At 27.5% G+C, this 15,229-nt stretch overlaps 1 protein-coding gene across 3 annotated transcripts in view; it reads left to right on the top strand.

Annotated features, from left to right (window-relative positions):
• The first annotated feature begins 1,962 nt into the window (after positions 1-1,962).
• The window catches only part of LOC111620763 (thymosin beta-like), a 46,976-nt gene continuing 33,709 nt past the window's right edge, over positions 1,963-15,229 (top strand). Inside the window, exon 1 of one of the 3 annotated variants that reach the window (XM_023362763.1) lies at positions 1,963-2,119. Coding sequence is in view for 2 of the 3 variants with exons in the window: in XM_023362762.1 (XP_023218530.1) it covers positions 14,345-14,347 (3 nt within the window). In the remaining variant the exon portion in view is untranslated. Of the gene's footprint in view, positions 2,120-14,074; positions 14,348-15,229 lie in introns of those variants that run through there. The other 2 variants (XM_023362762.1, XM_023362764.1) reach the window with 2 other exon arrangements.

Raw genomic sequence — 15,229 nt, 5'->3', positions numbered from 1 at the left:
AGATATCCAATCTTGGCCTCTAGTTACATTGCTCTATATAATGTGAGACTATAGTTTATCTAAATGTTTAGACTCGAAGCTTTCTTTCGTGTTTAGAACTGGTTTTGATGGTATATAAACCTGTCAAATTAACTAACACTGTATAGCCACTTCGATAATTCTTATCAGTTGCGTGCTTCTTCAAGATATACTTCGGTACGTTGAAATAAAATAGCATGTGTTTGGATTGACGCAACACGAAAAGCAATCGAGAACGCATTAACGAACACTTCCACTTCTCGCTACCGAAAATCTAGGTTAAAATTAATCAATGGCCTGCTTTATTTTTTCTTTTTTTGCCTTCACTAGAAACTAATTTTCGTTCTACGAAAAATTGTCACGTCACAATCAAATGGAAACTATTTTCACGTTAGAAAAACATCTGCTTTTCTATAAGTCAATACACTTTTCCTGTTTATAATTAACAAATTTTGTATCGGATGAAGAGTTCAATCACCTGCCATTTTGACCATCATCCTATCTCATTTTTTTGCGTGCTCGCATAGCGTTAAAAAAGATGTTTAGATTGCAAATTTTTCCCAACGTATTATTATTCTAGTTACACTCTAATAGATAAACGCTGTTATAAAAATATAGGCTACTATAATGAATAGCTATCCGTAAGATTAATTTAATTATAAACTTTACTCATGTAATTAAATTATAGTTTACACCATTTAGGATTCACGATTGATTTATATTCGGTGTGTGGACCATGCCGATTATAATGCGAATTCTTTTAAATACCTAAAAAATGTTCTTTTATCACGCACAAACAACTCATTAACAGAATAATTATTGAACCATAAAATAATAACCAAGAATGGACTAGACCTATGTGAAGTGTAATTAATACTTTTATTGATGACGACATCCTCTTTCGAGCCCGCCTGTTAAACAGCTGCATGGATATATCCCAGTTTTTACACGAAACACTCGATTTATATATTAAATTACACGCTGTGAATAATTCCGAACGTTATAACGATTGTTGGTATTATTAGAAATAATCGATGGCCCGGACGATATCTGTAAATTAATCATGTACAGTACTGTACAATACGTGTCAGTATAAAGTCCTGATAACACCTCACCATTTCCTACCTTGCTTCTTTAAACGTCGATTGATACAGACGCGAAAAATGGATAAAATAAAATGATGTGACATTTATACATAGTTTTTCTACAAGAAAATGTTTCCTTTAATGCGTTCATTCATGTTCTGGCTGAAGCAACAACCAAGTTGAAGGCTATTGAAGTTCAGGGACAACCTTATTCGTCCTGCACACAATCGATCGAAGGCTAGACAGTTATATCGATTTGTTTCCTCGTTATTACGAGACGTCCAGACTACAGCCAATTTTTTCTAGCTTTAATAACTTTTCTACGAGGTGTTTAAAATAGCTTTAATACAAATATTAAGGATTAAATTGTTATAAAATAAAATAAAAGTAAAAATAAAAAAATATATACAAATTAAAGGCGTTACGATTACATGACTAATATTCAATCTAAATAAAATTAACTGGATAAAACAAAAAGCTATGAATGACAAATGACTTTCGAAAAAGAAAATTTGAAATTCCTTTGCCCGAAGGTATCGGTTAATTTGCATACAGTTTTATTTATCGATTCTTTTAGATTCGCATCTATAACACCTTTAATAAAGTAGTAAACTGGTATTTATACAAAATGCCAATATTTATCTATATTCAATTGTAAATAATAGTTATTGTTTCTTTAATGTAAATACATAGAAACTAATTTAAATGACGGGAATAAATTTCGAATGAAAGTAAAACGAAATTCTTCGGATATTTTGCCTTTTTCTCTTCTACTGCAAGAATTGACGTAATAGGAAAAAGATACGAGACTCCATACACTGTGTAGACGATCCAATAGTGAGCATAATTGGTCAACACCATCCAATGACGTCACAGTTCACCCCTCTGCATGTAGTGGCTGAGTCATCTTCTCCTATTCTAGCTTATCAACGTCTAGAGCGATTTTGGTAACGCTTTTGCTGTCGAATAGAAATAAGGTTTGATTTAAACCGAATCAAATTTTTTCATAATTTTCGGTAAGTATGTGTTTAGTATAGTCGTAGTGTTCAATTTCTCTGTGTAATATAGTTGCGAAATCGATTAATTTCATTTTGCCACCGGGTTCGTGTCAGCCAATGGAGAATGGATGCGAACATAAATGGGTCGCGTGTTATACCGAAATTGATTATTTTTTCTTTTTCTTTTTCCTTTGGTGTTGCGCGCTTAGTTAAGAAAACAAAGAAGTTTATATTATAACGAAGGCTATTGAGTAAGATCAAATGGGGTAGAAAATATGAAGAAAAACAGGCTAATGCCGACCGACCTTGAAAGATCAAAGGTGAACGATCGGAATGTTGCGTGGGTAATTCAGAACGCCCAAATTTGACATGTTTTTTGCGTCGAAAACTTTAAAAATTCACTTATATTTAAGATTATTCTGCCGTTTTTTTTCCTAGCCGTGAATATCCGTACATAAGGCAACGAAAAAGTAATATCTAAAATTTAACCAAAATTTTAAAAAATATTTTCAATATTTTGTGCTAACAAAAAGGCATTTGATAAAATGCGGTTGGAAGATCTTATCTCTTCCAGCTTCCTGTCTCGCCCCTCTACTTCCTGAAGCTTTTTTACTGTTAGGAAATGTCAATGTTCCTTTACATAATTTCGTCATTTAAATAGTTTTAATAAATATATAAATGTCATTTTTGTTTTTCGTAGAATGATTTCATAATACATTCAGAGGAAATTAGATTTTAAAACTGAAATGGAAAAAAAAAACTGTTAAAATTGATAAATGCATTGTGTTGTAAAATTCTCTAATAAATTCTAATTGTTTCCCTTTATTTGATTGTATTGTTAGACTCCTTATTTAATTGACTTTTTCAATGCAAGATGTATCTATATTTAAATATAGATTTATAAATTCTGTAAGAAAAGTTTTCAGTATAATGCTAAATTTGTTCTATATTTTGACAAATGAGCCTGTCAAAATATATAGAACAAAGTTTTGTATTTCTAATTTTGTTTGGAGTATATTTATTCTTCTAATAGTTCAATGTTTATAAAGATTTTCATGCATATGTTTTAAAAATTTCTTTGTTAGAATTAATTTCTCTTTTTATCATAGACTATTCTAGGAATTTATTACATCATATACGTTGCACAATAAGTATCTTCAAATTATTAAATTTATATTTGTGTAGCACAATATTCAAACTATGATAGCGATAGCTATTTTCACAACATGGCTACTATTTTAAAACAGTTTAAAATTTTAAACTTTTATTGCAACAATTGTTTGGAAATACAGTAAATGATTTTTAAAAATTGTGCCTTTTTCNAAAATTATATATCTCTTAAAAGTAAAATTTAAAAAAGGTAACCGGATGTATTAACAAGGAAAAAAAAAAGACGTAAATAACTATTATAAATAGCATTTTTCTGTTCACGTTTTTTACTTGTTTTAATTATAAAATGTTAATCATCTCGCAATTTTCATTATTTTAATATGTAACTTCACACAATAAGCGAATAAATATAATTTTAAATTGTGTAGATCTAGAGATATTTACATAATAACATGTCGGCTCTTTTCATGCACCGTCTTTTGTATGTAAATTAAATAATTACGTTAAATATCTAATAATTTCGTGTAATTTTATAGAAAATTGTCTTTTTTCGACTATTATAAGATCGATAGCGAAAATTATAGCTTAATCTTAGCTAATTGTAAGAATTTTTGGCTAAGAGATTTTCCATAAGGTTGTTTATAGATCATATGCTTTAGGCAAATGACACCGAAATTAATTGTCAGAATTTATCATAAATAGGAAACTAGGGCATAGGCATTGCTAAACAGACTATTTACAGTACACAATACAGCCTCTCCTAAGTAAAAATATGCTTTTAAAATACAGTGTAAGTCTATATATATACTGTATACCGTAAGATATAATCTGTTTGATGAACTGGTTACATTGTCACAACTCATTTAAATATAATTTAACATTAGAAAGATTTATGACAATTTCTTTGACATATCATGAATTGTAGATCGAAGCCCTATTTTCATAGATAAGATCAGCATTGGGTGCTGCTTTTATAAACCAGTTTGGCTACACTTTCTCTTTTGACAGCCATCTAGTTGCATTAATAACAGTTTGTTATATATTTGACAAGTTGTTTAGTTGACCGCAGGCTAAAAATTGGGCGGGACAATATTTAAAAAGAAAAAAGAATTGCACAATTGATGTAAAGGATTACTTTGTTTTTTTTCCGTACAAATATGTGGCATTGCTATTGAGGAATTTAAATGGATATTTTTAGAATTTAAACATTTAGGAAAAAAATTGTTAACTAATAATAAATAAAAATCTTTCAGAAAATATACAAAAAAATTAATTAGTCATGTTTTTTTTTTTTTAAATTGACGTGGGAATATTCCTATCAATTGCGTATTATACACGAATTTATTTTAATAATGTGAAAATTCCTTGAAAGTGCTTAATTATAAGTTAATTTTGGGACTTTACATTTATAAAAGGGGAAGACATTCATCTTTTTTACTTTAATTTTATTAATTTTTTTTATTAAAAATTGGAAATTTACATTAGCAGCAATGTTTAAAGTAGTTAACTTTTGAAAGTAAATGATTTAAAGATTTATTTTAGTTTCTTTTATAAATTCTTATTTATTAAATTATATTTAAGTTTTTAAAAAATATATATATATATATATTATTAAAATTATTATAAGATTTAATAATGTATTTAAAAACATAAGTTCAGTTTTTTTTCTTTTTACTTTATCCTATATTTTATATTTTGGCATATAGATACAGTATATAGGTTATTTCATTTATATAATGAGTTTTATAAAAGAATAAATGGAATTTTTATAGAAATTTAAATATCTATTGTAATTTTGAATTTATTTAAATACTCATCACAATTTATTTACAAATTGTTAAGTGATTCTATGACTTATCCTCATTTCAGATTGTGTTTATTTTTAATGTAGTCAATCCTTAATCAAAAATTATATCTTATAGAAACATTAAACTTTACTAAAACATTTAAATAGTTCACATTATAACTAAGATAATAATGATTAAGANTGTATACTCCGGGAAGAAGGTTTCCGTCTATCTCGTCTTTGTCTGTTCTTAACATTTGATACACTGTTGAATTCCTTTTGTAAATTATTTTCTTGTTCGTTGTTGCTCCAATTCTTTTGTATATATTGTTTAACTGAACTCTGTATTCTATTAGTGCAAACTCTTCCCTATTATTTCTTATATTCCTCTCTTTGGTGTCTGTTTTTGTTTTGTTGGTTAGAGGCTTAATGCTAACCCCAAATTGCCTTGCTATATTTTTGATGTATTGCAGCTCTTCATTTCTGTCTTGCATTTTGCTACAGTGCATGTGTGCTCTTGCTATGAGCGCCCTAAATTACAAAAGAAATTTAACAGTGTATCAAATGTTAAGAACAGACAAAGACAAGATAGACGGAAACCTGCTTCCCAGAGTATACAGAGTTCCAATAACAGATAAAAGGCAGCAAAAAGAGCTATTCTATATTGGGGCTACAAGAAGATCGCTCAAAGAAAGAATGATAGATCACAAAAGAAACATAAGGAATGAGTAGCCAGCCACAGCGCTAGCAACATACATCCTAGCAGACCCTACAGAAGTCACAGCTGAGTGGGATAAGGCAAAGTTAATACAAAAAATTCACAAAAAACAGCATCTAAAATATGCAGAGGCGTGGCATATTTGTAAAAGTAATCAAGAAGGAACAGCAATTAACTTTAGAGAAGCAAGTAGAATATCGGAAGCATGGAGATCAAGCCTAATATAACGGAGCAAATTAATAGTATTAGCAAGATGGCATTTATTGGTCACGAGTGTTTGTTTATATTTAGCATGTTTAAGTATGTTATGTTCATCTATGTAAAGTTTGATGTATCTTATTGGTTTTGTATTTTATGGCATGTAGTTATAACGGTAAACAAAGGCACGAGTCTGCGCAATAAGAATTTTTTAAATACGCGTTCCAAAATGCAGTTATCGTTTATACAAATTAGCCAGTATTCGATTGTAGTTAGTTTGTTCTTGAAAAAGGGCATTAAAGATGTCCAAAAACGTTTGAATTGGGATAATAAATTTGGCTGTATTATATAAGGTGTTAGAGTTCTATTATTTGTTAATATATACAGTCTACGAAGAAAGTTAAAGTAAAATTTACATGTTTTTATTGTTGGCTAAAATTGTAATTTTGTTGCACTTCTCTCCTCATCTGTGCTGATGCGGCCATAACGTTATGGTATGTAACATTCCATAATCTTATGGAAAAAATATATTCATGATTATTTCTTTTATGATGAGGATGTAGCTATTTTTAAATAGTTTTTTAAAAAATTTTTAAGTTGTTATATTATTTATTATTTTTAATTATTTCTTTTTTTATATTTCAGAACCAAATCTCCAATTTGACCAAGATCAAATGAATAAAAACAGAATGAAAGCCACTGTCTTTCAACAATAAATCACATTTTGTTTGAAAAATTGTACTATTTTTCACATTATTTATATATAAATATTCTATATTTGTAAAAATAAAAAATAATAATTTTATAATTTTAAACTAGTTCTGTAACAATTGCACTTAACATAGTTTATTATTAAAACTTTTCCTGAATTTTTAATAAAATGATGTTTGCTATATGAAATTTTAGAAATTGAAGCAACGTATTTGAATCTTAGGATTGTGTTTTTGTTTGTTGATTTCTATAGCCTTTAAAATTAATGAAGAAATCAAGAACCGTGCACTTAAATAAAATATCATTCTTAAAATTTAATTCATTTATTTTATTTCCAAGAACAATTTCAAATGATTAAGAAAATACAAAGTGAAGGGAGAAACTCTCACTTTGCAAAGAAGAAAATTTGTTTTATAAAAGCTAAATTTATGCAAATATAAAAAGAGCCTGTTTTCAAGTAAGCACATTTTTAATTTGGAAAATGTTTATATAAATTAAGAAAATTTACTTATTTAATTTGGACTGAGTTTTGTAATTCATAAATTATATAAAATTAACATCATTCTGTAAATAAAATTGAGTAATTTCTATAGTTAAATTATAATTAATCAAACTTTAATCAAGAAATGTGCACATGTAAGTTAAGAGCTTAAAAAAAATTTAAATATCAAGAAATTAAAACAATTAAATTACTTTTGATGAATTTGGATGTTCATTTAATTCATAGACCTGTAAATAATTCACTAAATATTCACAAAAAAATTTGATTTCATTGATTTCAGAATAATCTATATAAATTTTCCTGAGAATTTTTGATTGCAAATGATTTTAAAAGTCATGATAATTTACAAAATGATGTTGTTGAACATATTTAATAGTATACATATAAGTCCACACACCTGTGTATGTTGTGTTTTATATACTGCAACGCGACACGTGGCTAATGTGCTTCGGGAGGACTTTCTATGGGGGAAACTGGTCCTCTAGACATGACAATAGTGAAGAAAACTCTGACAACTCGACTTGCCAGCTTGAGATGCGAACCCACGTCTAGTGTTCAGTAGTGGGCTAAAAGTGTGTTTAGTTGTTAAAAAATTTTTGATAATAGAATTCTGTAGTATCAAAATTTCTTACATTCTACTAATTTTTTTTAAATAAAGGCTTAAAAAAATATATTTTTTCCTCGATGTACTGTATTTTCTTACAAATGAAAATAATCGATAGTATTTTTTCAAAAGTAACGTATTTTCATTACAACAATAAAACAAAAATGCTCATAAATTACATGTAAGAAATCATAAAAGTAACATCCTCCAATTTACATGTATCCATATTAATATCGTCAATAAAAATACTCTTTAAAATTACAGAGAGAAAATTGTGAGAAATGTATTTCCACCGGAAACATTTTTGACAATCCTATAAAAATTGCAAGAACATCTACAGATATTTTTATATTCCAATTCTCTTCTATTCGGAATCTACTGAAAACCTTTCGTTTGAAAAACCATTTTATAGATTGAAGATATAAATTTAAAAATCCGAAGATGCTGCAATAGAGGATGAGGAGAGAGAAAAATATTTCGTATACAAAACGTCAGTTTAGTGTGAAACCGAGCCGTATCAATGGACATCTTTTTCGTTATCTGAGTTATAATGTTTCCTTGATTTAATTTTCTACTTTCCTTCTGTTTTGTATAACAGAAGGTAAAATATGAACCCAAAAAGTTTACATTTTGGACTTGGGGATCTTAAAATGTCGAGAAATTTTTTAAAATTTGAGGGGTTTTTTCCCCATATGTATGTGGAGGGCACGATTTTCTTTACCCACTTTAAAGCTTAATAACTCCTGTACCTTTTGTCAAAATTTTCTGAAATTTTGCGGGGAAGTTTGTGTATTATGGAAATTTATGCTGTTAAATTTTGGTGGTTAAAAGACGACGAGGTGGGGAGATAGAGATGAGAGTCACGTGTCGAATTTAATGACTATTTTACTCGTTATTAGTGCACAATTTTTTCTAAAACTCATCTCTACCCTCAAAATTAAGCTTTTCGCTATGTTGTGATTAATAATATACAGGTTTTTAAATAAAACCTTATAACACAGGGCACCACACGCGACTTTAACTCTTGCCAGGAAAGTTACGCACTCGCCGGAATTCTTTTTAAATTAGCATCATATTAATTTTGTGATAAATTAATTCAAACATTTTTCTTTTTTTCCATGAAAATTTTACGTATTAGAAATAAATCATTGAATTTGAAAAATATATAATTTTTTTTTATTGCCAAATTCATAAATTTTGTAGAATTGAATAATTTCGAGTATTTTCTAAAATAATTTCGCTTACTCCAGAATAAAATCGACATGAATAAAAAAAAAATTATATATATAAAAGAAAGAAATGTGCATTTGATGTTTCACCATTCCGTCACATTTGTTAAGATTAGCAATTTTTCATGTCATATTTATTAAGATTCAAGAAAAGTTTCTCTTCCTCATTAATCATTTCACTCTTAATCCTTAGACTTAAAATCAATCGATTTACTAACTCTATTTAAATATACGGCAAATAGTTGTAGTTATGTTACGAAATTTAATAATTGAGTGAAGTCGTGTTTACAAATTTTTATAAAATGCCTAATTTATTTTAAAAAATTCCTTAAAATTCCATTTTTTTAACCTGTACTTGAGCTGCTACCCTAGAAAAACGTTGCGAAAACTCGACTTTATTTTAGTGTAATTTTATTATATGATACTTCAATAAATATTTTATCAATTTGCGTGTATTTATTCAATAATATTTTATCAATTTGCGTGTATTTTTCTTTACTTTTTCGTTATTTTTTTTACTTTGAATGGTTTAAATCTCGAAGATCTCGAGTAATGATCCAACTTGTCAGTTATCTCTGCCAACTCTTCACTTTTATCGGCATCTTACTGCAACTTTTCAGAAGTTTATAACAGTTTTCCTTCTCAAAATAGGTATAAAATTGATACAGAAATATCCGAAATTACCCGAATTTGCTAGTACGAAATTACAGTTTTATCGCAAAATTTAATTACTGATTAACGTAATTTAATGCAAAAATTATTGTGGCATAATCACAATTCCGGGGTACAAGTTTTAATAATAAATTTTAATTTATTTTATTTAAAATATATGCTCTCCATTTCAAATTAGTAATGTCTTGTCCCTGTAAATCATACTTTTCCCGATAACAATAGAATCGTGCCGGTTATCTATGTAACTCCTCCTGGGACAAATTTTTGAATTGAAATCACGTGACTTCCGGTCTAGATCGGAAGTTAGTATACAGTTAACACTTAAATAGGAGCTAGTTTCCATAGGCACTGTCGGATGGCAAGTAAGGTCTGTCATTCGTAAAAGTTTGACTTGATCGGGACTCGAATCCGACCTCTAAAACTTTGTATTTTTAATAAATTAATGCAAAAAGGTGAATTACAATTTCATTCTGACATATTCGTCAAATGAATAGGGATTAGAACAAACCCTTAAAGTTGATGCTGATGATGAATATGATAGAATATAAGCTTAATTAACTCTTTCCTTATTTAATTTTAAAAATATACTATGAGGAATCATTCGACGATGATGATGAATCTGTGGTTCCTGTATGAAGATAAATAATTAGAACAATCTCTCCCATGAGGTGGTCCGTGAACCCCTGTGAGATCCAGATACTAGTTTAAGGGATCTGTGGTGTGTTTAAAAAATGGGATTTTTACTTTTTGGAGTAGGATTTTTACAAATAAAGGTTCGTATAATTTAACTTTTTTATTTTTAATACTGCTATCTCCCTATTTACTGAACAGATATCAAAATATTAAAACACTATAGGGTCTGCACTCCGTAGCTTACCTTTAAAATAGGGAGGTTTCACAGTCTTATCTACAAATAGCGTGCTACAAACATAAATTATTTTATTGACTTTTATATATGAATTATTCGTTTAATCATTTTTGTTAATTTACCTTAACCTTGTATTATATTTTATTTATCATATCATATATTTATTTTCTTAATTCTATTAAGATCTTGAGGATAGAAGTAATCGATAATTTTCATACGTATATTTCTTAATTTTAAACATTCATTTTATTTAAGATTATTAAATATCTTATTTTTTAATTACGGAAATACTTTTTTATAATAAATATATTTTGTTTTATTTGAATTGTAATTTTTAAATCTAATATCAAGTATTTGGATTACAATTATCCTCAAAGTCGAGACCAGATATAGAAAGGTTAAGGGCATAAGGTCCCGATTAACTATATACAAACTTTCAGTACAGACCGGAAATCACATGATTTCAATTCAAAAATTTTCTCTACAAAAGTACGATTTACAGGGACAAAACACTATTAATTTGAGGTGGAGAGCATATATTTTAAATTAAGTAAATTAAAAATTGCAGCTTGGCATTGTGACCAACAATGTCACAATACTTTTTGCTCGTTTTCTTTATATTTAAATGCATTCATTCGGTTATTAATAAATGCAAAAATTATTTTTATTTGAAAAATGAGTATATAATTTTCTTGATAGGTTCTCTTTTTTTAATTCAATTATTCTGTTAAATCATGTAGAATTACCCCTATTGAAGCGTTACACAGAAACCAAATACACAAATAAAAAATACATCTTAAATCATGCTTTAGACAATAGTTTCGTGTTATTTAAAATTGTCTGCTACTCACACAATTTTTAGTTTTATTGATACAGTTTTTGTTAAATATAACTTAAGCTATTAAATTACTTAAAGTATTATTAAAAGAATAGTAAATAAGTTATTATATTTTAGAACTTATACAACATAAAACGGTTTAATTTTTATATAAATTACACGAAATTTAACATTTAGATCAGGATCACCAAACTTTTGAAAATCCTTCGATTTTTTCATCGACCCCTTCCTCTTCTTTTCTTCCTAATAGCTTTAAAAAAATTATTTATTTATTATTAATGCCCATTATCGTCCGTCTGTCCGTCTTTTGTTAATCTCGAGAAGGGAGTTAGCTGGATGAAAATTGAAACCAGATATTGAAAGCTAAGGAGACGGAGACCCGATTAACTATTTATAAACGATATATGAACGTCCGGTTGTGACCGAAAATCACGTGATTTTTTAAAATTAAAATATGATTAAAAATTGTGATGATATGACAATAATATACATTCGATTTTCATATACACGACTCTACTTAGTGTTCAAATTTACAGCATCCCGATCTTTCGTATAACCCATTGGGTCAATAATTTTTAATGAAAAAGACCCGCGAAATCTATTCACTATCGACCCCAAAAATATCCTATTGACCACCCCTAGAGGTGGATATCGACCTGATGACTGACTTATTCTTTTGACAGTGTTTAATAAAGAAACTAATATTGAACTTACCTAGTCTTTGATTTCAATAATGCGCATTTTACAAACTTAGTTTCGTTTATGCACACACTCAAGACCAAAACAACATTAAATTATTTAATTAAATATCGCTGCTAAAGTATTAAATTTTATACTAAATTATTAACTGGTCTTTGATTTCAATAATGCGCATTTTACAAACTTAGTTTCGTTTATGCACACACTCAAGACCAAAACAACAATAAATTATTTAATTAAATATCAGTGTGAAAAATGATTATTGATATCAAAACAAAATCATCTAGAATTTAATGTTAAATTTGAAATGATCTTTGATGTGTTATTGAACAAAATGATAAATTTACAATTTGAGGACCTTTATTTACTTAAGTACATTTTTGTTTCTGACAGAATATATCAATATTCACTAATTTTATAGTTTATGTAGAAATATTAAAGCAATTTTTTAAAGTACAGAGGAAAATTTTTTTAAATGCTGCATAATGTTAGAAGAATGATTTGGGAAAATTTTACTAAAACTTGAGTATTGATATAGTAGTAAAAATAGTTAAAACATAAGATTCCCTTGTACTTTCAGATTTCTTAGATCAATCTCTTGTAATTTCTGTACATTCTCAAAATATAAAACAGAAAATTTTAACTTATTTAAACATAGTATTCTACAATACTATTAACTCAAAGCAGAAATTAATTTTTTTTTCTACTTCCCTTCTCTCAAGATCATTCAATTCTCATTTGGTTTTAATCATTTTGACTCCACAAAAGTAGTATTTTTGTTTTTACTTTGAAATGTTGAAAAATATTTTATCATTAAATTCTATAGTCTAATTTTGGATTCACTATCAGTTTCAAATGGCAGCTAACAAAAACTTGTATAAAGTTGAGTAGTAAAGAATTTCCTTATTGATATGAAAGATCTGGGTTTGAATTTGATCTGAATTTTTAAAATTTTTTTTCTTTTGGTTTTGTTTCTTGTCCCTCACCCGTACTAGCCAATCCCATTGCATGTCAGGTTCAGTTGTTGTAAGGGACAAAATTGAGGGCAGTCATATAGCCCATAGTTTGCTGGAGCCATATGAAAAAATGTTTCTTATATAGTTTCTACATTGCTCATTGTCTTGTTCAATTTCTACAAAATATGACTAAGGTTTTGAAATTTGTTTGATTTTAAGTGATTCTCTAAAAATTATAATAATTTATATAAACATCCCAAGAGCCCAATGTATTGAAATAATGATTTATAAATTAATTTTTCAGAAAGTTTTTTGCCTGGAAGGAAGGAGTACTTTTTAAATATGATAGAGCAAGTTTGTGTGTTGAGAATGTCAAATTACAGGAAATAAAACAGCAGTGATAGATCTTCCACCCCACATCTACAAAATTACATATATAAAATTACTATTATTTCCCAATAGTAGTAGTAGAGTACAATTTAGTGATGGTGTATATAGTTTTTAAGAATGTATAAATGAAATTTAAAACATGATAGCAAAATGTGAATAAATATTAAAAATTATAGTACATTCTAGGAAAATCAAAGAATGCAATCAATTATGCATAATTAAGTTATCCCCAGATAAATAAATATTAAATACCATTATTCTAAATCTAAGTCATTGTTGTAATTTATTATAAGTTTATGAACTCTTTGATAATTAACTTTTCATAAATACCCATTGTGTAAAATAGGATTTACTCAAAACTTTTGAATGTTTATTTTTACATAACAATGCTTGAATAACATTTACATTTTAAAAATGTTAAATATCACTCAATTATTTTCTAATTTGATTTGTCATCAGTTTGGTGTTATGTAATGTTGTTTCACAAATCATACAATAAAGTTCCTGTAACTGAATATGCTCTGGAATCCAGATAACAGAAGACCTACTTTTGACCATCTGCAGTTGATTCACAAAAATGTTGTTACTTTTAATTGTTTTGATGTACAAAACTACTTAATATATATTTAATATTTTTACTATTATTTTTCTGAGTGATTTATCTTTGATTGTAAAGTTTAAATAGATTTTTTTCTGTAAAAAAGAGAGAGCAGATGGTCATACATTGATCTTTAAAAATTTAGGTTGAACTAGTGACCCAATCTCCTGTAGGAGCTGGTTGGGTGCCAACTGCCCTAATGACCGACGAAACGGTGTCTGAATGGTCGGAGAAAGGGTGACCCACTCTCTCCTATATTTTTCTTCTCTATTCATGAAACATTTCTCTTAAATGTGATAGTACCAAGCTAAGTGAGAGTATTCAGGATAGTTGAGGATAGTTTGGATAATTATTGTGCTTAAGGATGGTAAGTGCTTTTTAACTAAATATTCTAAAATTCAAAGGGTAATATTTAACACAATTTCATTACATTAAGTTAATTTCTTTTGATTTTATATAAAAATTTAGATTTGTGTGTGTTTTAAAATCAGATTGTATTTAATAGCTTTCAAATTTAATGCTTTTTTAATAATTTGGTTTTTACACGAGTATATAAATAACTTTGCCAATATTAATTTAGATAAAATTTTTTGACTTTCCATATGATTCATTTTTAAGAAAAGATAATGCAAATATACTGAAATTTATCATTTTATATTCTTATATATAAAGAATCATTTAAAGCATGCAATATTGTTAGATTTAATATTTATCTTTATCAGCTTTTTAATGTATTTTAGATTAAGTTGATTAATTTGCATATCTTAGTCATGAGTTCATTATAAACTTGTCATTTTGCTATGCAAGTCATGTTTCAAATTTTGTCGTGATTGAGATGGTTTTACAGTTTCGGAAACATTTTCATAAGTCATTTTCATGTTTACAATAATTCATTGTGAGCTAATTATTCTTAAAATGTTTGTGATTTGATACAAAATCAAACTTATTTTGTTTGAGAATATTTTAGTATAGACAGTGTTATTTGGATAGAATAATTTTTAAATCTGAATGCTGCATTCAACCTTTTCAGATCTCTCATCTAATAGAGAGGGATGATGGGTTTGCTCATTTTTTTAAAAACTAAATTAAAATGTTAAAAAATTTGTCTGTTGTCATATTGGGTATTGGCATTTTATATTTACCAAGTATATTTTGAAACTATAGTAGAATAGGATTTATTTTATATTTTTAATAAATTAAAACTTAAACATTCAGCATAATTAATTATATAAAGTAAATAATTATATAA

The sequence above is a fragment of the Centruroides sculpturatus genome, unplaced genomic scaffold (assembly GCF_000671375.1).
Source record: "Centruroides sculpturatus isolate CEXI.00-Female unplaced genomic scaffold, Cexi_2.0 scaffold204, whole genome shotgun sequence".
Taxonomy (NCBI): Eukaryota; Metazoa; Arthropoda; class Arachnida; order Scorpiones; family Buthidae; genus Centruroides; species Centruroides sculpturatus.
The sequence above is the reverse complement of the archived record's forward strand: the minus strand, read 5'-3'. Positions and strand labels throughout refer to the sequence as shown.